General features: G+C 36.8%; 3 protein-coding genes across 3 annotated transcripts; 1 reads left to right on the plus strand and 2 right to left on the minus strand.

Moving 5' to 3' along the window:
- Positions 1–4421: 4421 nt before the first annotated feature.
- On the plus strand, positions 4422–9069 carry LOC145238241 (histone acetyltransferase KAT7-like). Its single transcript, XM_080101351.1, has 6 exons — positions 4422–5392; positions 6808–6970; positions 7415–7545; positions 7613–7787; positions 8050–8279; positions 8348–9069. Exons 1-6 carry the CDS (start codon positions 4557–4559, stop codon positions 8745–8747), a joined length of 1935 nt encoding a protein of 644 aa, XP_079957477.1. The 5' UTR covers positions 4422–4556; the 3' UTR covers positions 8748–9069.
- Positions 9070–9155: 86 nt separating this feature from the next.
- Positions 9156–12767, minus strand: LOC145238242 (uncharacterized). The gene is made up of 12 exons (XM_080101352.1): positions 12702–12767; positions 12478–12569; positions 12158–12237; positions 11392–11496; positions 11226–11319; positions 10990–11097; positions 10734–10898; positions 10544–10675; positions 10354–10476; positions 10129–10287; positions 9890–10034; positions 9156–9522 (listed from the first exon to the last, which is right to left on the minus strand). Exons 1-12 carry the CDS (start codon positions 12740–12742, stop codon positions 9351–9353), a joined length of 1416 nt encoding a protein of 471 aa, XP_079957478.1. The 5' UTR covers positions 12743–12767; the 3' UTR covers positions 9156–9350.
- Positions 12588–16874, minus strand: LOC145238248 (putative Ras-related protein Rab-33). The gene is made up of 6 exons (XM_080101361.1): positions 16800–16874; positions 16250–16365; positions 15464–15557; positions 14500–14604; positions 13811–13927; positions 12588–13669 (listed from the first exon to the last, which is right to left on the minus strand). The coding sequence occupies exons 1-6, from the start codon at positions 16857–16859 to the stop codon at positions 13430–13432; spliced, it is 732 nt and encodes a 243-aa protein (XP_079957487.1). The 5' UTR covers positions 16860–16874; the 3' UTR covers positions 12588–13429.
- Between the last annotated feature and the right edge of the window lie 148 nt (positions 16875–17022).

Consider the following 17022-nt stretch of genomic DNA (forward strand, 5'->3'; position numbering starts at 1 on the left):
CGAACTTCGTCTGCTGTGGTGCTGCATTTTATAGTTGTCGTGCTTCTTATTCTTTGAGTACACAGTCTATAGCTTAAATCGCGACAATGGGAGTTAATCGTTTGAAGCGGATTTGTCACTGCTTCGGACACTAAGCTGGTCGTGCGCGAATCCTGAAGAGCTCCAACAGCTTTTCGCTTCTTCCGACCCGTTGGGTGACCTTGCAGTGTGTAGGCCGCGGCGGAGGTCACCTCATCCCACGCATTCAGTGGGCGTGTTGCTAAACAGAATCGCTCGATTATCAGCGCAGTCGCTAGTCATGTTTATGACTGCGGTGCGGATGCAAAGCTGCTGAAAGAAGATCTGCCGCAGCTTGCGCAGACTTAACAGCGGACACGCACGACGTTGTCACGTTTTGATGTCGGGAACTTTTCTCCGACTGGGCGTTCCTATTATTTTCGACCAACCATCCACAAATACTCAGTCACGTTACTGCAATGGGTCACCGACTCAGCCCGGTTCAGCAGAAGCCTGAAAACTGCCTGCGGAACCGTCACAGGTCAGTTTGGTTTAAAGTAATTCGTTGTCGAGCATGTGGGTTATTGATCTAATTCCCTCCCGGGAGACAAGGGCATGTCATCTTCTTTACAGGGCGTTTCTTCGATATCTCTTGTCACGCCGCTTATGACCATGTTATTGCCAAATCCAAAAATAAATTATGGACATATCCTCGATACCGTGTTGTCAAAAGTCGTGTCGTCAAAAACTAAGAGTGACGAAAATGTATTAGGTTTGTTGCATCCTGTATGTTCGCGTTTTAGCAGTGTTTTCTGGGATCGTTGATACATCGGATATACGTGCTGGGATGCGTCATGTGTTCTTTATTTACTGCAATTCAAAATTATAGGGTTTGTGACATTTAGTCAAAAAGTTATTCACTTTTAAAATGTTTTATAATAACAAAACAAATACCCTTTTCCGTAAAAAGTGGCAAAACATATAAACGCCTTACGTATAAATGCCGGATTCTGGGTAAAATTTACGACTATCTGGATAAACACTAACTTAATATCTAAACTTCAAACACCCTTAAAGAAAACGCACGTGATGCATAATGTGTATTTTGGATGACGGAGCGTCTGCCGAAATGCGAGGCTGCAGGGTGAATTACCTAAGACGCTTTAAATGAAAAAACGTATGATTTTATTTGAAGCTTAATTAGCAGCACCGTGCAATTATGTGCTTGAGCGCGGCCGACCACGCTCTGGAACAGCTGAAAGAAAATTGATATTTGTGGTGTGTAATCCCAGTTTGGTCTCCGGCGTAGAGTGAGGCCGTACCTGGCACGGACCAAGTGCCTTGTTGACACCTCTGCAGTGCCACACCCTCGACGAGGACGTGGTCATCGCACATACCGCCATTGTGTCAGTTTTTTTTTCATGTTTTGACCCTCTCCGGATTAAATGTCACCTTCTTAAAATGTCAATTTCTAAACCAGCGAAATGTACAAAAGTTTTTTATCCTGTTTTCCCGTACAAAAGTGTCGAAATTTGCCCCCTGAAGCTTGTTTGTAATAAACGCCGATAAATAAAATGATCAACAGATGTAATCGGGACTATAAAATATTTTGTCGTAGACATGACGTTGATTGTGTGCGTCGTATTATAAAAGGTCGTCTCTAAAAATTAACAGTGGCTGAAAAACACAAAGCACAAAGCTCATTAAAAGAGAAACCCAATTAGTTAAAAATCAGCAAATAGATGTTTTTTGAAAGTCTGCTTTCGACTAATAAAGTTTTACTTTCGACTAAAGAGCTAATAAAGTGATCTGGTTTAATTTTGAGTGTATATTCCGTGAAATCAGTGGTATCACACATTTGGCAAGTACGATGCTTAGATAAAAAACAAGCCAAGGTAGTAATTTCTATTTAGTTGCTTAGGGCGCTGCAATATAGGTCATGGAAAAACAAATATCGTATTAAGTGTAGGAATGATTAAGAAGCAAATGCTCCCATTTGATTTTACATGTAGTCAAGTTTCTGAAAGCGGAATCACGAAGGGCACAATATGGAATAAAAAGACTTTAGTTACGATTTAAGGTTAAGAATGGATGTCAACACTGGAGCTTTCGCGCTGCATTGACCGGAGAACACTGCGACCTCTGGCGTAGCGGATGGAGTGTTTTCCGTAATTGAAGCAACGTAGCAATCATGGCTTTGGGTCCGCGGTCGAGAGATACGCGTGCATGGCACAGTGTCGCAAGAATTTAAGTCCAGCCGACCAAATCGATTATAAGCCCATAATTGCCGCCTGCCGAAAGATGCTCCTGTTCCGAATGACAGGCTCCAGTTTTCATAGGTGAACTCACGAACGATAGATCTGCTGTCGTCATCCTCCTAGAAGGCGGGGCGCAGACGCTGACGCAGAGGCACTAAACGTGACATATCGTTAGATCTCAATGTTTGTAGTTTATGTTAATTTACCACCCTGAGCCACTCGATGTATGTTGTCTGAAGTTTATCAATCAGGAGGCTGCAAAATCCTGGTTAGAGGTCGTTGCAGAGCAATATGCGCGCGCAAAATTGTAATAAATGAACACCAGTCGCTAATTTTTAGGCATGTAAAAGATCAAGGCACCTTGTTTTGTCTGACAAGTGGAATTATCTTTTGTTAAATTCAGGGCAATTGAGCAGTTACAAAACATTTTTACTGACTTTGCAAAATCTTCATGATTGACAAATCCAGATGCCTAAAATATTGCTAAATCGCATTTTCATCCCACACACACAGGTTAACTGCAAGAACAACAACCACGAAACTGAAAAACATGAACTTTAAGAGTAAGATCTGGGGAATTTTTTGCATTAGGCACTTAATTCCGAAACAAGGTGGAAACGGCAAACATCAAATTATCTTACGACACTCCTCCTTGTGGAGCTACGCCCGTCGAGCCTACGCATTCCAGCACCAGCCCGTACCAGGCGCGAGTCGATGTCATCCACGCCATGCCAATTATCAATGGTCACGATTTCGAATCTTACACCTGCTTTACGAGGCAACGCGAGTTCGGGACGCAGACGAAACAGAGGCCATGTCCCACAGGTCGGCACCTATTTTCGGCTGCCGCGTTCTTGTAATCGTTGCTATATCGGCGCCGCGCACTCAAAAACAAAATGACTAAGCCAATATTTGACATTGAACTCCGCGTCTTAAATTTTAATCACTTCCCGGTGGTCCGTGTTCAATGCAAGGCGGAGTGCGTAAAGGTATTTGTTAACTGACCAATAAAAAGCCTAATGTATTTAGTTAAGTGACCTAGAATACACGGAAAAGCGTATATCGTCGTTTGGGTATTGTCGTTTATAGTATCCATTTACCCTATATAAGATCCAACATTTTGTTTCTAAAATGAAAAAAAACTTGTTAGAAAAATAAAGCATAGTTTGCAATAGGGCCACTACCACAACAACTGGTTTCTGGATGATTACTGTTCTTAAGATTAGCATTATCCAAACTTCCAATGTAAAAAAGACCTAGTTCGAAATATAATCAACATTAGGCCTCTACCCAATTTTGCACAAAAAAGCCTTTAAATTTCGGAAATTTCCTTGTTCAAATCAAAATCTTATGGAGAACATAGGCTATGGTTGGTAAAAAAGGTTTCTACCGGACGATTCTGTTTGACCCAGGATTCTATACACTGATTTTTTAGATTTGGTTATCAGCTGAAACCTTCACAAAAACATATGTTGTGCAGAAGCACTTATGGTCGTTACCCGACAAACTTTAATCTAAAAACCATTCGAACTCAATGTTTGTTTCCTTGCTTTTCAGCCAAGGATGTCCCTGATTGCAAATCCCCATCCGTTTTGGAAGTCCTGGTGTGAAATTGCTTTTGCCATCGATTGCGAACTCAGGCAAGTCGATCAGAAACGGAGTTTTTTGCATTGCTTCGACTCAGGGGCGCCGTTTGTTGACAATTAAATTATAACAGAAACAGAATATATATCACAGCAGATAAAGTTAAAAACTATATCGCCTAGGCCCGTAAATTGGTGATGTTAAGAATAAGAAATAATTTGTATAATGGTATAACTTTGCCTTCAATTCCCAATGTCCTTTCGAAGAAATGCTAACAAAAGGATTTAGGTGTTGACGGCCAACTCATCTTGCAATTGACGCTTGCAACCTACCAGTGTATAAAATAAGAACAATATTTTTTAAATTCAAGGTTTATTTAAAGGTGAAGCAAATCTATGACTGTTATTATAAGCTAAGCTGCGACTGTTTTTAATGGCCTATGAACCCGAATTTTACATTTCTATGACTTGGTCACGTGATTAAATCGCTTGAATCTGCTTTCTGTGGTTTAGGTAAAAGTGTCTTGTTAAGGAAGTAATTGTAATTTGCAATTTGCTGCTGACTAAATTAAAAACTATGTTTTATAAATTATTTATTGTACAGGGGCTGCCGTATTTGGTGCAAATGTAGCACTGCAGTACATAGTCAAAAGACCAAGGTTTTTTTTTTATCAATTGGCAGCTTGTTTTGCTTCTGTAGTTGCTTTTCATTGCAAACATGCCTAAGCGGCGAAAGCATGTTAATTATCCAAAAAAAGATTCGGACTTTTCTCAAAACAGCTCATCGGACACTGAAACTGGTATTGCAGGCCGAACGCGGCATTCATCTATTGCCTCACAAAGAGAATCAGAATCTAATAACGAATCAAATGGGATTGGACCTAAGAAAAGAAAGCGCCTTTCAATAAGTGAAAGCAAAACAGCAGGGGCAAAACCAGTTTCCAGAGTGAGAAAAACGTTAAGTCCTTCTCAAATTTTAAGAAAATCGACTTCAAGAAACCTCCGTAACGCTGTAGATGGAGACAATACCACAGAAGACTCAGATGTTGACACTGCTAGAGTTAGACGTGTTACCCGTGGAAACAGTGATACTAATGCAAAAAAGAGCAACACACATTCAACCACTGAACCCATCGGTAGCAGTAATGAAAGTCAACCAAAGAAAATATCTGAACCAGGGAGCCCTGTGACCCCAAAGCGCTTAAATCCACTTGGCATAACAGAACATGAAATGTTACTAGCATTGGATGAAAGTGGAGGAAGTCGCTTGCGTAAGAGGCGTTATGTGCATTCCTATCAAGTTGACATGAAACACTGTCCAATAAATGGATGTGATAGCCGTGGACATCTTCTGGGTCGATTTGAAAGACATTTCACACCATCAACATGTCCAATCTTTCACAATTTGACACCAGAAAGGTGTAAGGAGAATCATGAAGCATATACCAGACTGAAGCAAGAACGGGCTGCCATTAGCAATGACAGCGATAAGTCCAATGTACATCACAATACTAGAAAACAAGCTGATGCTGGACCTACTCCAACTCAGTTAAGGTAAGCAGAGTGACTGAATGCACAGGTCTGCAGTTGCTAACTGTAAACCAGGGGTCTCCAACTCAAACTTTGTCCAGGGCCAATTTTTGAACTGCTTTGAAGCCGCGGGCCACATGCGCCCTTAGATACCAAAATGCCTTTAAATACCTTGATACTGCACGGTGTACCACTTTATTAACACTCTTGGCCAGCTCTTTCCAAAATAAAGTCGTTGGTCATTTAGTTAGTAGTTGTCACCGCTATTTTCGCTGACTTCCAAAAGGTTGTGTCTTTTACAATCTTGCTAGCGTGTTGATCAAGGTTTTTTTATTTCATCACAAGTAACAATGAAAGCAATGGTTTGCGCATAATTTAATATCTTAGTTTTGTCTGTGATGTCACAAACAGCTTTTAGATCATTGATATGTGCAACTAAGCAAATATTGTTTCGGTGAAATGAATCTTGCTTTTATTAGCTGTAATATTGAATCTATCTTGGCCTGCGAGTCCAATTCGGGAAAATTACATAACGTTAAACTGCTGTCCTGGGCATATGAAACAATCTATCCAGCCTACTCAAGTGACAATAAAATGTTGGTTGGCCTTCAACCTTCACATACGCAAGCGTTTCTCATCCATACGCCAAACCTACAGTAAACAAACTGAACGGATTCTAAAGTTTACGCTTTGATGATTAGACAATATTTGCCTTATTTCATTATAATGAATCACTAAGGTTGATTTTTTGTAACTTAGTGATAGGCTACTAGTTTGTGTCAAAGTTTCATTAATTTTCCTTTGTTGAACACTCGACGGGTTAGTAAAACAAAAAAGTTGGTCATCTTTGACAAAATAATAATTTTTTCGTTTGCTAGTGACACCGCGGGCAATGAAAAAATTGCCTTGCGGGCCGCGTGTTGTAGACCCCTGCTGTAAACCATCTGCTGTGCTGCTCAGGCAAATCCACACTATCTGTTTTTTGCTCAAAGTATTACCCCCAAAACACGGTTTAAAACCACTGGCAAACCATGCAGGGGTACCAGGGACCCCAGTCGTTACTTGTGTATTATATCAGCATTGTATTTTTGTTCTACCATTTTTAAATGTGTTTTCAGGTAAAATATATGCCTTTGTGTTATTGATTGAACAAATATTGCCTGAAACACAACAACTTGTTGTTGCAACAATACTTGTAATAACTTATATGAGGACAATTTATGCAGGTTGGAAGTGCTAGCATTGACTTTCTAAAATCAAAAAGTAAGCGAAATAGCACCATCTAATAGTAAACAGACCTGGTAAAATATGTTTGCATTTAATGGAAGTTTTGACCAAATGAATGGCAATAAACACATAAGAATAAAATTTGAATACCGGAACGGTACAAAATGCATTTTTTGCAAAACTTTATGCCCATGTTTAAACCATACATTTAGGTACAGAAAAAAGATACAAACTGACAGAAGTTCACACACAAGTTTGGCACCAGAGGTGAAGAGAATAAATGGTGAACACAAGAACAAGTATGGCTCAACTCGAGAGCCCTTACTTAATGGTATCGCCTCCCAATATGACCTAAATTTGTTTCGAAGAGCACAGGTAAGTAACTTACACTAAATGTAAACACTTAAATATGTATAGGATACGTTTGTAACAACTCTTAAGTGAGAACAAATCAAAATTAAGCATTGTATTGGTAACCATATTTTGCAGGGGTTTATTACCATTATTATTGTACATGCTGTACATCAGAAGTACAACACATTCAAATGCACAGTAGTCTTGAAATCCTAAACATATGTAGTTGAAATAAACCTATTATGGCCGAATTTGCTGATATAGTTGAAATAAACACTGTACCCTTTCTCTCCCATGCGGAGTCTCAGTAATGACTCATTGGGTCTCACCTATTTGGCTGTAGGCAATCAATCCCAATTATTTTGCATTTTGTAAAACCTATGTAAAAACATAAAAAAGTTGCATAGTTAAAGAGTGCTGTAAAAAAAATTCTTGTGTGCCTGAACACTGATGCTTAATTTCCAGGCTCTTGCATCTGAGGGCTTAGAGAATGAGTTGGAAAGATTACACAAGATAGGTGTATCTACTAGTGGAGCAGGAAACCAGGAAAGACGACTTAAAGTAATAGAAATTGGCCGATATGAAATGGACACTTGGTAAATGTTATGTCACACCATATGAGCTTATATTTTGTTTTTTACCGTCGTCGTTTTTGATAACCAGGTATTCATCACCATACCCAGAAGAATATGTTAGAATGCCCAAACTGTATATCTGTGAGTTTTGTCTAAAATACATGAAAAGCTCTACAATTTTGCGTCGCCACATGGCGAAATGTGTGTGGAGGCATCCACCTGGTGATGAAATTTATCGAAAAGGAACTGTGTCAGTATTTGAGGTAGGAAAAGATCCTATTGTGATATACAAGTGTTTAAAGGTCCAGAGTCCAATAATAGTAGTCACGGCATGATTAAGAGTGACCATTGTAGTGCTGGGATTAATAAGTCCGCATGGACCCAAGCTAAATAAACTGGATGAGGAAATTAACAGGTTTTCCCAGTTGTTTTCCCCATCTATTGTAGAAAATGTGGTCAAACTGTTAAATGAGGTTTAAAAAAAATGCTTAAACATAAAAGTTGACACTTAATTTATTGTATCAGGTTGATGGAAAGAAAAATAAGATTTACTGCCAGAATGTCTGTCTGCTTGCCAAGCTTTTTCTTGACCACAAGACTCTGTACTATGATGTTGAACCATTCCTATTTTATGTGATGACTGAAGCTGATCTGTCTGGTTGTCATATGGTTGGATATTTCTCCAAAGAAAAGAACTCCTTTTTGAACTACAATGTGTCATGTATTCTAACCATGCCACAGTACATGCGAAAAGGGTTAGTAGCTTGGATATATGCAAACATACTAAATGATATTTAGATTTTACCACTTTTTGTTTTCACAGATATGGAAAAATGCTGATTGATTTTAGCTACTTGCTTTCACGGCGTGAGGGAAAAATAGGCTCTCCTGAGAGGCCATTATCAGATCTTGGTCTTTTGTCTTATAGAAGTTACTGGACTGATGTTATATTAGGATATTTGTCAGAAAGAGAAACAGCTGCTGAACTATCCATCAGAGACATAAGTCAAGAGACTGCTGTTAATCCATCTGATATTGTCAGTACGCTGCAAGCATTGCAAATGCTTAAGTACTGGAAAGGAAAACACATAATTTTGAAGAAGCAAGACATGCTTGATGAGTGGGTAAACAAACGAAAGCAACGACCACCGGAATATGCACGTCGGGCCATTGATCCCACTTCTTTAAAGTGGACCCCACCCAGGGATAAAGAGAATCCTTGATATTGTTTATTTTAGTCCACCTACTTATAGCGCATTTTATACACGTGTAAATTTTTGTACCAATTACTTCACTGGATTTATATTGATGTTCATTCACACAAGTCTGCTAAACCAAGCATGTTTTTCATGGTCTTTATTAGCTCTAATATGGAGGCTTAATGAAAATTCTGTTGATCAATTTTTCTGATTAGAAAAACAGCATTTTTTGTGAAATGTATAGGTGAAATAATATTTCTTCCACTTTGACTTGTATCACTGCTTTTAAATGTTGATTTTGTTTATGTCTTGTCATAGAAAATATTAAGCTGTTCCAAGCAGTGCATTTTTTGTGTTAAACATTTATGGCTTCTGGCAGTATCTGTAGTTTAGTCAGACATGTATGCTTGAGGAGTCAGTTTCTAAGGCATATAAATTAACATTTTGTATTAAAAAAAACTTAACATCACAGTGCATCTCACATACACATGCAGTGCATAACGTACAATTTTCAACAAGAGAATACATGGGTCCTGTCCATGCAGTACATATAATATAAAAGTTGACTTGTTTTTTAGATTACACAGTGGCGGTTTTACATTTATCCCACACCTATCTGTTGACAAGTCAAATCCCCTCAGGGTCCCTTCGTTGAAGTTCAACTGGGTATGACCCATAAAATTTTGTGGCAAGATTGCGAGCAGGTGGTTGGGCTTTTTGTTCTCTTTTTGCCTTCCGTAATAAAATCTCATCACGCTTTTGTCGGTTCTTTTCCAGAAATGTTGGAGAACGCGTAATACTTGAAAAATCAAACAAAGTGGTGAATAAAACATACATATATTTTTTGTGATTCCAAGAATTTGTTTATGTGATCAAATTTGAAATATGTTCCGAGAGTATTTACTTATAGTTCATTGCAAAATATGTCGTATCCCTTAGTGTTCACTTGTGTTTCCATGAAAAAAGGGCTAGTTATGACATAAGACACATTGAAAAAAATTTGACAAACTTGCACCCAACGTGTATTCAAGCATTATTAAGCTGACAGGTAAAAATTTTATCAAAAAATATTCTTTTTGTGAGTTACATAAATTATCCTGTTTTGCTGGTTTCTACAGAGATAGTGTGTAAAATTTGCTATTGTAGATTTTAGTGTGTAGACTTACTTCAGATTTGTTTGAGGAAGTGAATATCCACCTTGGGCGTAATTTAAATATCGCTTTACTTTGTTTGGTTGATTTCTTGTTTCCCAACTCACTACCTGGTACTGTTTGCTACACAGTGGACAACAAACCTTGTTTGCCATCACATCTGAAACATAATAAATAAGACAACATGACTTCAGAGAAAGAAGATGGTCATATGTCATAGAATACAAGTTCTGTTAATTAATTTTGACAGTTACCTTGCATTAATCCCGGATGACCAGAATTACGAGCACATTGCATTGCATCATTGCCTTGAATATTTTGAAGTTGGGGGTCAGCATTATGCTGAAGTAGGCAGTTGGCACATTTACCTTGAGCATTTCGAGCTGCTAAATGTAGTGGAGTATCACCACTATCTATAAATACATGTGAACAAAATTTAAAAACTTATAAGCCAGAATTACACATAAGGTGATATGTACCATCAGCTACATCAACATAGGCACCAGTTTCAAGCAACCAATGTAGCACATTCACAGCTCCATCCTTGCTGGCAAAATGAACTGCAGATCTTCCATTCCAGTCTAATGACTGTAGTTTTGCACCTGACAGAAACGAACATGAAGTAATTAGCATTACTAACTTCATACTTAAGGTTAATACAGTACTAACCCTGTTTTCCTAAAAACTGTAGGCATTTCAAATGATTATTGGCAGCTGCATAGTGATGTGGGTTACGCCCAAGACTGTCTTTGGCATTTACGTCCCCATCTAAATTAACCAAAGTGCGCAAGCAGTTGATGCCTACAATAAAAAAGGAATGAAACTCACAACAGAAAAAACAACATCTTTAAAGACATACTTCCACTGGCAGCTGCAATGTGCATTGGTTGCCTGCCACGGTCATCAACCCTTTCAATGTCGACCCCAGCTTTGAACAGAACTTTTAGTATGTCTGCTTTATCTCTTAAACAGCACACATGAGATACTGTTCTACCCTCCTTGTCTCCCAGCAGTGGATCACAACCTAATTGCAAAAAATAAGGTGGTAGTTGGAATAAACACCGTATTTTTTATTTTAATGGCTGTGGTCTTGCATGACTTTTAATAATTTCTACCTCTACCAATGAGAATCTTGACGCACTCAGTTTCTCCATTTAAAGCTGAAAGGTGACAGGGTGTCTGTCCATTTGCATCCTGTTCATCAGCATTATCAACAAAAGCAGCTAAAAACATGTTTGTTTATTTAGCATCTGTCAATATTACAGAGTCACCACTTGCAAAACTAATTGAGAAAGTTTCACAAAATTTTACACTATTTCTTTTTCACAATCATAAATGTAAATTAACTTACTTAGAACATCAACCGCTTGTGGATGTCCCCCAATGCACGCTTCATGCAATGCGATTCTGTGTGCAGAACTTTTGTTGTTCACATCTGCCCCACCCTATGAACACATATGTTATTAGTTCTTGGAACTTTTTAGGTATTATCTAACATAGGCACAAAAAGCATGAACCTCAATAAGTGCCACTATGGTGTCCACTTGTCCATAAGCAGCAGCTCTGTGTAAAGCTGACCTCAATTCACCACCAGTGTCTCTGTTACTGCAATTAGGGTTGACCTAATTGAACAAAAAAATATTTTTAACTTTAACATCTGATAAAAAACTTTGTCTAAATAGGTAAAGTGAAAAAGAATATAAAGACCCGTTTAAATTGCTGTGCAAGCAATTACTTCCATAAACAGTGTTATCATAAACAAGATATGGGCAACATGCAAGCATGCACAAACTGCAAACATTACCAATTTAAGTGACCATGGCAATGTGTACATTAAAATATGGCTCTGTATTGATTAAAACAATTTTTAGTGGGATATTATGAAAATCATATTTCTTTACACCTGCAATTTATGCACAAAAAGACATAAAGACACTTGCAGCCATTCATGAAACAAGGACCTAAGATGGAGCAAGCAAAGGCACCAAATGTAACACTTGTGCCTGCATTGGCATGGGATGCGCCGCCCTGACCCAATAAAATGAAAATGTGGAGAATTCAAACAACTGATAAAAGATTTCTTGAAACAAACAAGCAAAGGAATGAAGATACTGAAAACTATATGCTTCACAATCTTTAGATTTATGTTTAAGTATTCACATATTTTCTAATTTTTGTTTGAGGGACATATGATCATTGCCAAAGTTATGGCTTCTATGATATGATCAGTTTTAATAGACATTTTTCTGATTTGTTTTGACAAGTGGCAACTAAATACCAAACCTTTAGTTTGCTGATTAACTCTTTGACTTGATCTACATCTCCAGTTTCTGCAGCGTGAATTAGCTGCTTTCCTTGGTTTACTAAACAAATTATACACTTTAGGTTTGTAAGTGTAAATTTTGTTTTTATGTTATGTCTCAATTATACGTTAATGTCAATTTGTCAAATAGTCATAAATGTACACAAGATATCAAACAACCACCAGTCTCTTTGTCCTAAACTAAATATTAGTTTCAAGCGAATTTATTACTTTCCTATCCTTTAGTAAATCGATGTATTTTTTATTACAAAGTACTGTAAAAATAAAATATTGTTCTTACCCAACTCGACCTCCATCTTATTCACTAAATACGGGTTCAACTTCAAGAATGTTGCCACAGTAAACAATTTCGAAAAACCAAGGTAACGTAGTCTAAAATATTCACATCGGTTGGTGCGTAAACAAACTAATTTTATTCAGTCTCGGCGGGAATACCATAAGAGTAGTGCATGTACGAAACGAAAAATCATGACACAACTTGCTAAACATGTCACATAAATTTACCTAGCCCTTTTCACATCAAATATTTTCCATCCTTGCAACATGAATCACTGAATTTCTCAGTTGTATGCCATGGCCTTCATTCTCAACATTTACTTCAATTCAGGCAGTTGGTTTTTGTGCATGCGGTCACATAAGTATGAGCGATTGACACAATTACAAACACACAAAATTGTTGCAAGTATCCAACAATTAACCACACAAATAAAACACAAAGGTTTTAAATCCACATTGAAAAGTCATGTTGCAGACACTTGGCCCAATATGGGTATAAGAGAAGTACCTTTGTTTAAAGAATTGAAATGAAAAAACGTGTAATTTAAAGGCACAAATGAGACAATTGCCTCTGTCAGTTCAATAACTTGTATCCCAAGTATGCGTTACTTTAAATGTCAAGTTCGCATACAAAACACACAGCACCAGGACAAGACAACAAGAAATACACTAATTGAAGAAAAATATCAAGCATATCATTGAGTAAATAAAAAGCACAGTCGGTACACTTTAGGTGGACTGTTGTTTATAATTTGCTTATACAATTTTGTAAGTCAAAATCCCTAAAAACGAATCTAGGTTGTCTCTTACAAACTACCAACATGGTTGCCTCATAGGAACTAACCCCTTATTGTAGAGAAAAACTAACACTACATCCATCCATGAAAATAATGCACAATGTGTATGAAAAAAATAAATAGATATATCTTGTATGTATGCTTGATTTTTGTGCAACATTAACAACCACATGTTCCTTCAGACTGAGTTCGCAAAACTTCCTTGTCAACTGACAGAACAGTTGCCCTGTTCATTTTTGGATAGTCCTGAGTCATCATAGGTTTTTGGCACTTCAGCTTATGTGCCAATGTAAGAAATATTGCTTCAACGTTATCACATTCCTTGTCTTCCTTGGCAGAAGTTTCAAACAGGGGCATTGAATGAGCATCAGCAAACCTTTGGGCAATGTTTGTTTCAACCTGCACAACAATCACATAAGCCTGTTGTATTTTTCTTTTTTTTCTTATTTTTCAATTAATTATGTGATGAAATTTTTGTTCAGATTGTTGATAAATCATACTTGTAGCAGGTCTAATTTAACTACGAAAAATTGCATCCACCTGTACTTGATTGGTGAGATCACATTTGTTTCCCACCAAAATGCGTGGCACAGAGGCATTTAATGAATGTTGGTCGCATTCCTCTAACCACATTGGCAAGCCTTGAAAAGATGCGAGCTAACAAAAAAAGTTAATTAATGAAATGAACAGATTTTTTACCCTTTTTATGGTTTAAATCAGCGGTTACCAAACTGGGGTCCGTACAGCAGTTTTCGAGAGTCCGCAATGAGAATTAGTCTTAAAAACTTTAAAGCAATTTAAGAGGGCCCACAATGTACAGCAATGATTGCAATCACAATTGTAATTCAATAATAAACCTTGTTTTATGTTAGTCTTTAGTTAGCGAATGTTTTCAACATTATAGCTGTATTATTATGCTATACTAGAAAAAAATATGCTTGATTATTTGGTATCATAGGGTGTTTTAGGATGTTTCTTGTGACATCATAAAGCATATATTATGCTGCACTACCAGCTATCGGCGAATCGTTTGCATTAGTTAGAAAGTTGTTACGTTAAAAGAATCGTGACTGCATTAGTGTACTATAAGAAACATGGGTTTTGTATTTTTCCTATAGTATTCTTAGATTTTTATATGGCTGCAAAATATCAAAATAATTGCCACAAGGGTCCACCAGTCAAAATTCTTAGAAAAGTTTGGGAACCGCTGGTTTAAATACAACATGTACCTTCGTAACATCATAGGTAAATACAACAGCATGGACATTTCTGTAATAATGAGGCACCATTGACTTTCTAAACCGCTCTTGTCCAGCTGTGTCCCACAGTTGCAACTGCAACAAAAAATTCAAACACTTTGCAACACTGTTACAGAGACAAAATAAATCACACTGCAGAAAGAAACCTACAGATAAGGAATACTGGTTCCTTTAATTATTAGAAGCGCTCTGCTTTGATAAGAAAGGCAGCAAAACATGTGAAATTACGTAAATTGATGAAGGCAAGAGTTATTGGCAAACTGGTTTGAATGCATGTCACATTTGAGTTCATGTTTGCTGACATAACAATTAAGCAGGAAAAGTAATTATCTAATCTATGTGGAAATACAGACAAACAAACAAACCCGGAAGGGTGAATAAGCATTCACATCCTTTGAACATACACTATATATACATTGCCTATTTTGAAAGGAGTATAATATCTTTTTATACAGGGTCTAATATTTGTTAATATTTCTGTGAACAGAAACTCAGAGATACCTACAAATCAAAGTTGCATTTCATGATATAACCATGGAAAGTTTAGTGCAGGGAGGTCAAACACAACAATCAAATTTAAACTACAGTTGCATATTTAAGACATAAGTTGCTTATCTTCTACAAATACAAATTGTTCAAATTTTATCCATGCTTTAAGGAAGCAGGTGGGGTTACATTCCACAAACTATCAAATACTTATAAACGGCTAGCAAGGTAGCCACAGTAAAACAAATCCATTTTACCTGTGTGTCGCTAACAATGAATGTTAAATAACCTTTTTTATAACACGGTTTCGGTTAGAGAACGGGTCCTATATTTAAAATGAGTCTCATTTACGTGAGACTTATTATAAATACAACATAAACACTGGATAAATAGTGTATATATGGGAACCAAATTTTTGCTAAAAAACACAGCACTAAGTTTGCTTTGCCTTAATTAGTTCTCCATCAATATCAACAGTTCGTTCACGAAAGTCAACTCCTATAGTAGCCTCTGTTTTGTCAGGGAATTTTCCTGCACAAAATCTGAATACAAAAACAAATATAAATGGTTTGCATGTAGCATTGCAGGTAACGGCAACACATCTATGCGATAAAATGGGTTGAACGCTTGGATATAGTGCTGGATTAACCAGTAGGCAAAGTAGGCACATGCCTAGAAGTCAGTCAAAAATCCAGGCCAGTTGCTACAACGATCTTTGTGACAATGATTTGGCAACACTGATAATTCTAATTTTTTAGTTGGCAACTCTGATATTCAGGTTATAAAATGTGCCTACAGGCCAGTGGACTGTTAATCTGGCACTGCTTGGATATGAGGCTAAGAACATCATTGTGTTAATAATTTTAATAGTTTTGCAACTCTGACAAAGAGTGGCTTAAGTTGCTTACAACATAGTTTATTTTTCTTTACATCGTTACCAATCCTACTGTAAAAAATATGTTGCCTGTTTTAAACTTTTATTAGTTTTTTTAACTACCAGTAGTCCTTATGTTAAAGTTACTGTTTGTTTATGTTACCAATAGCCTTTAAACTGAAGATACTGTGTTTATGTTTTTGGTTAATATAAACAAATTGTTAATGGTTATGTTACCTCCCAAATAATACATGTATAATCAGTGACAAAATTGTTACAAACAAAATTTAATTTTTTTAATGGTTTTTGCAACAACATTTGTTTTTATCATATTCCTGAATACTTGGCACTAAAATGTACCTGTATGTCAAACATGTTTTTCCTACATCAGAATCCCCAATCACAATAATTTTAAAAACTTTTCGCTGAACATCTTGGGCTTCTTCATCAACGTTTTTTGCCATGACCTTATGTACCTAAAGTACAGTATTTGTAAAAGATAAATTAACTTTTATGTAAACAGTATCAGCTAAGTTGATGCATACAACCTATCAATCATGTACATTAATGAGCACTGATTTGCAAAAGCTTGGTAAGTATATTTACAATTACAACCAAATACTTGTAAATCATTTTGTATAACTGTCTATAAGTGATAATGTGTCAGAGCAATGGTTTTTGTACCAAGTATAAAATACAATGCTTTTATTATGTCTTCTTAGATAAATGTTGTTTTACAATTAATATGTGGTTTATGTTTTGACTTTACCACTAACAATTTTTAGGCATCTCACGATTGTAAAAAAAAATTAAAACTACCATGAATCATGCAAAAGGCTGAGTTCCCCAGAAATATCAAATAGAACTTGTCTAGCATTTTTGGTATTTAAACGATGTAACCATTTTGTACCTTACTCATAAATGGGTCACTATCATTCTTTGTATTTTGTTCAATCTCAATGTATGCCATGTGATAGAACAAAAACAATAGGTTTGCATTTGTGTTGTAAATACATGTTCCGAACTTATTACTATTGTTATTATTTGATTTCAGTTAAGGGTCAAACATGCATTACATTTCATAGCTGCTATGACAAAAATTGGAGACAGTTGTATAAAGAATATTACAAACT

The sequence above is a fragment of the Phallusia mammillata genome, chromosome 7, assembly GCF_965637545.1.
Source record: "Phallusia mammillata chromosome 7, kaPhaMamm4.hap1.1, whole genome shotgun sequence".
In the NCBI taxonomy this organism is placed as follows: domain Eukaryota; kingdom Metazoa; phylum Chordata; class Ascidiacea; order Phlebobranchia; family Ascidiidae; genus Phallusia; species Phallusia mammillata.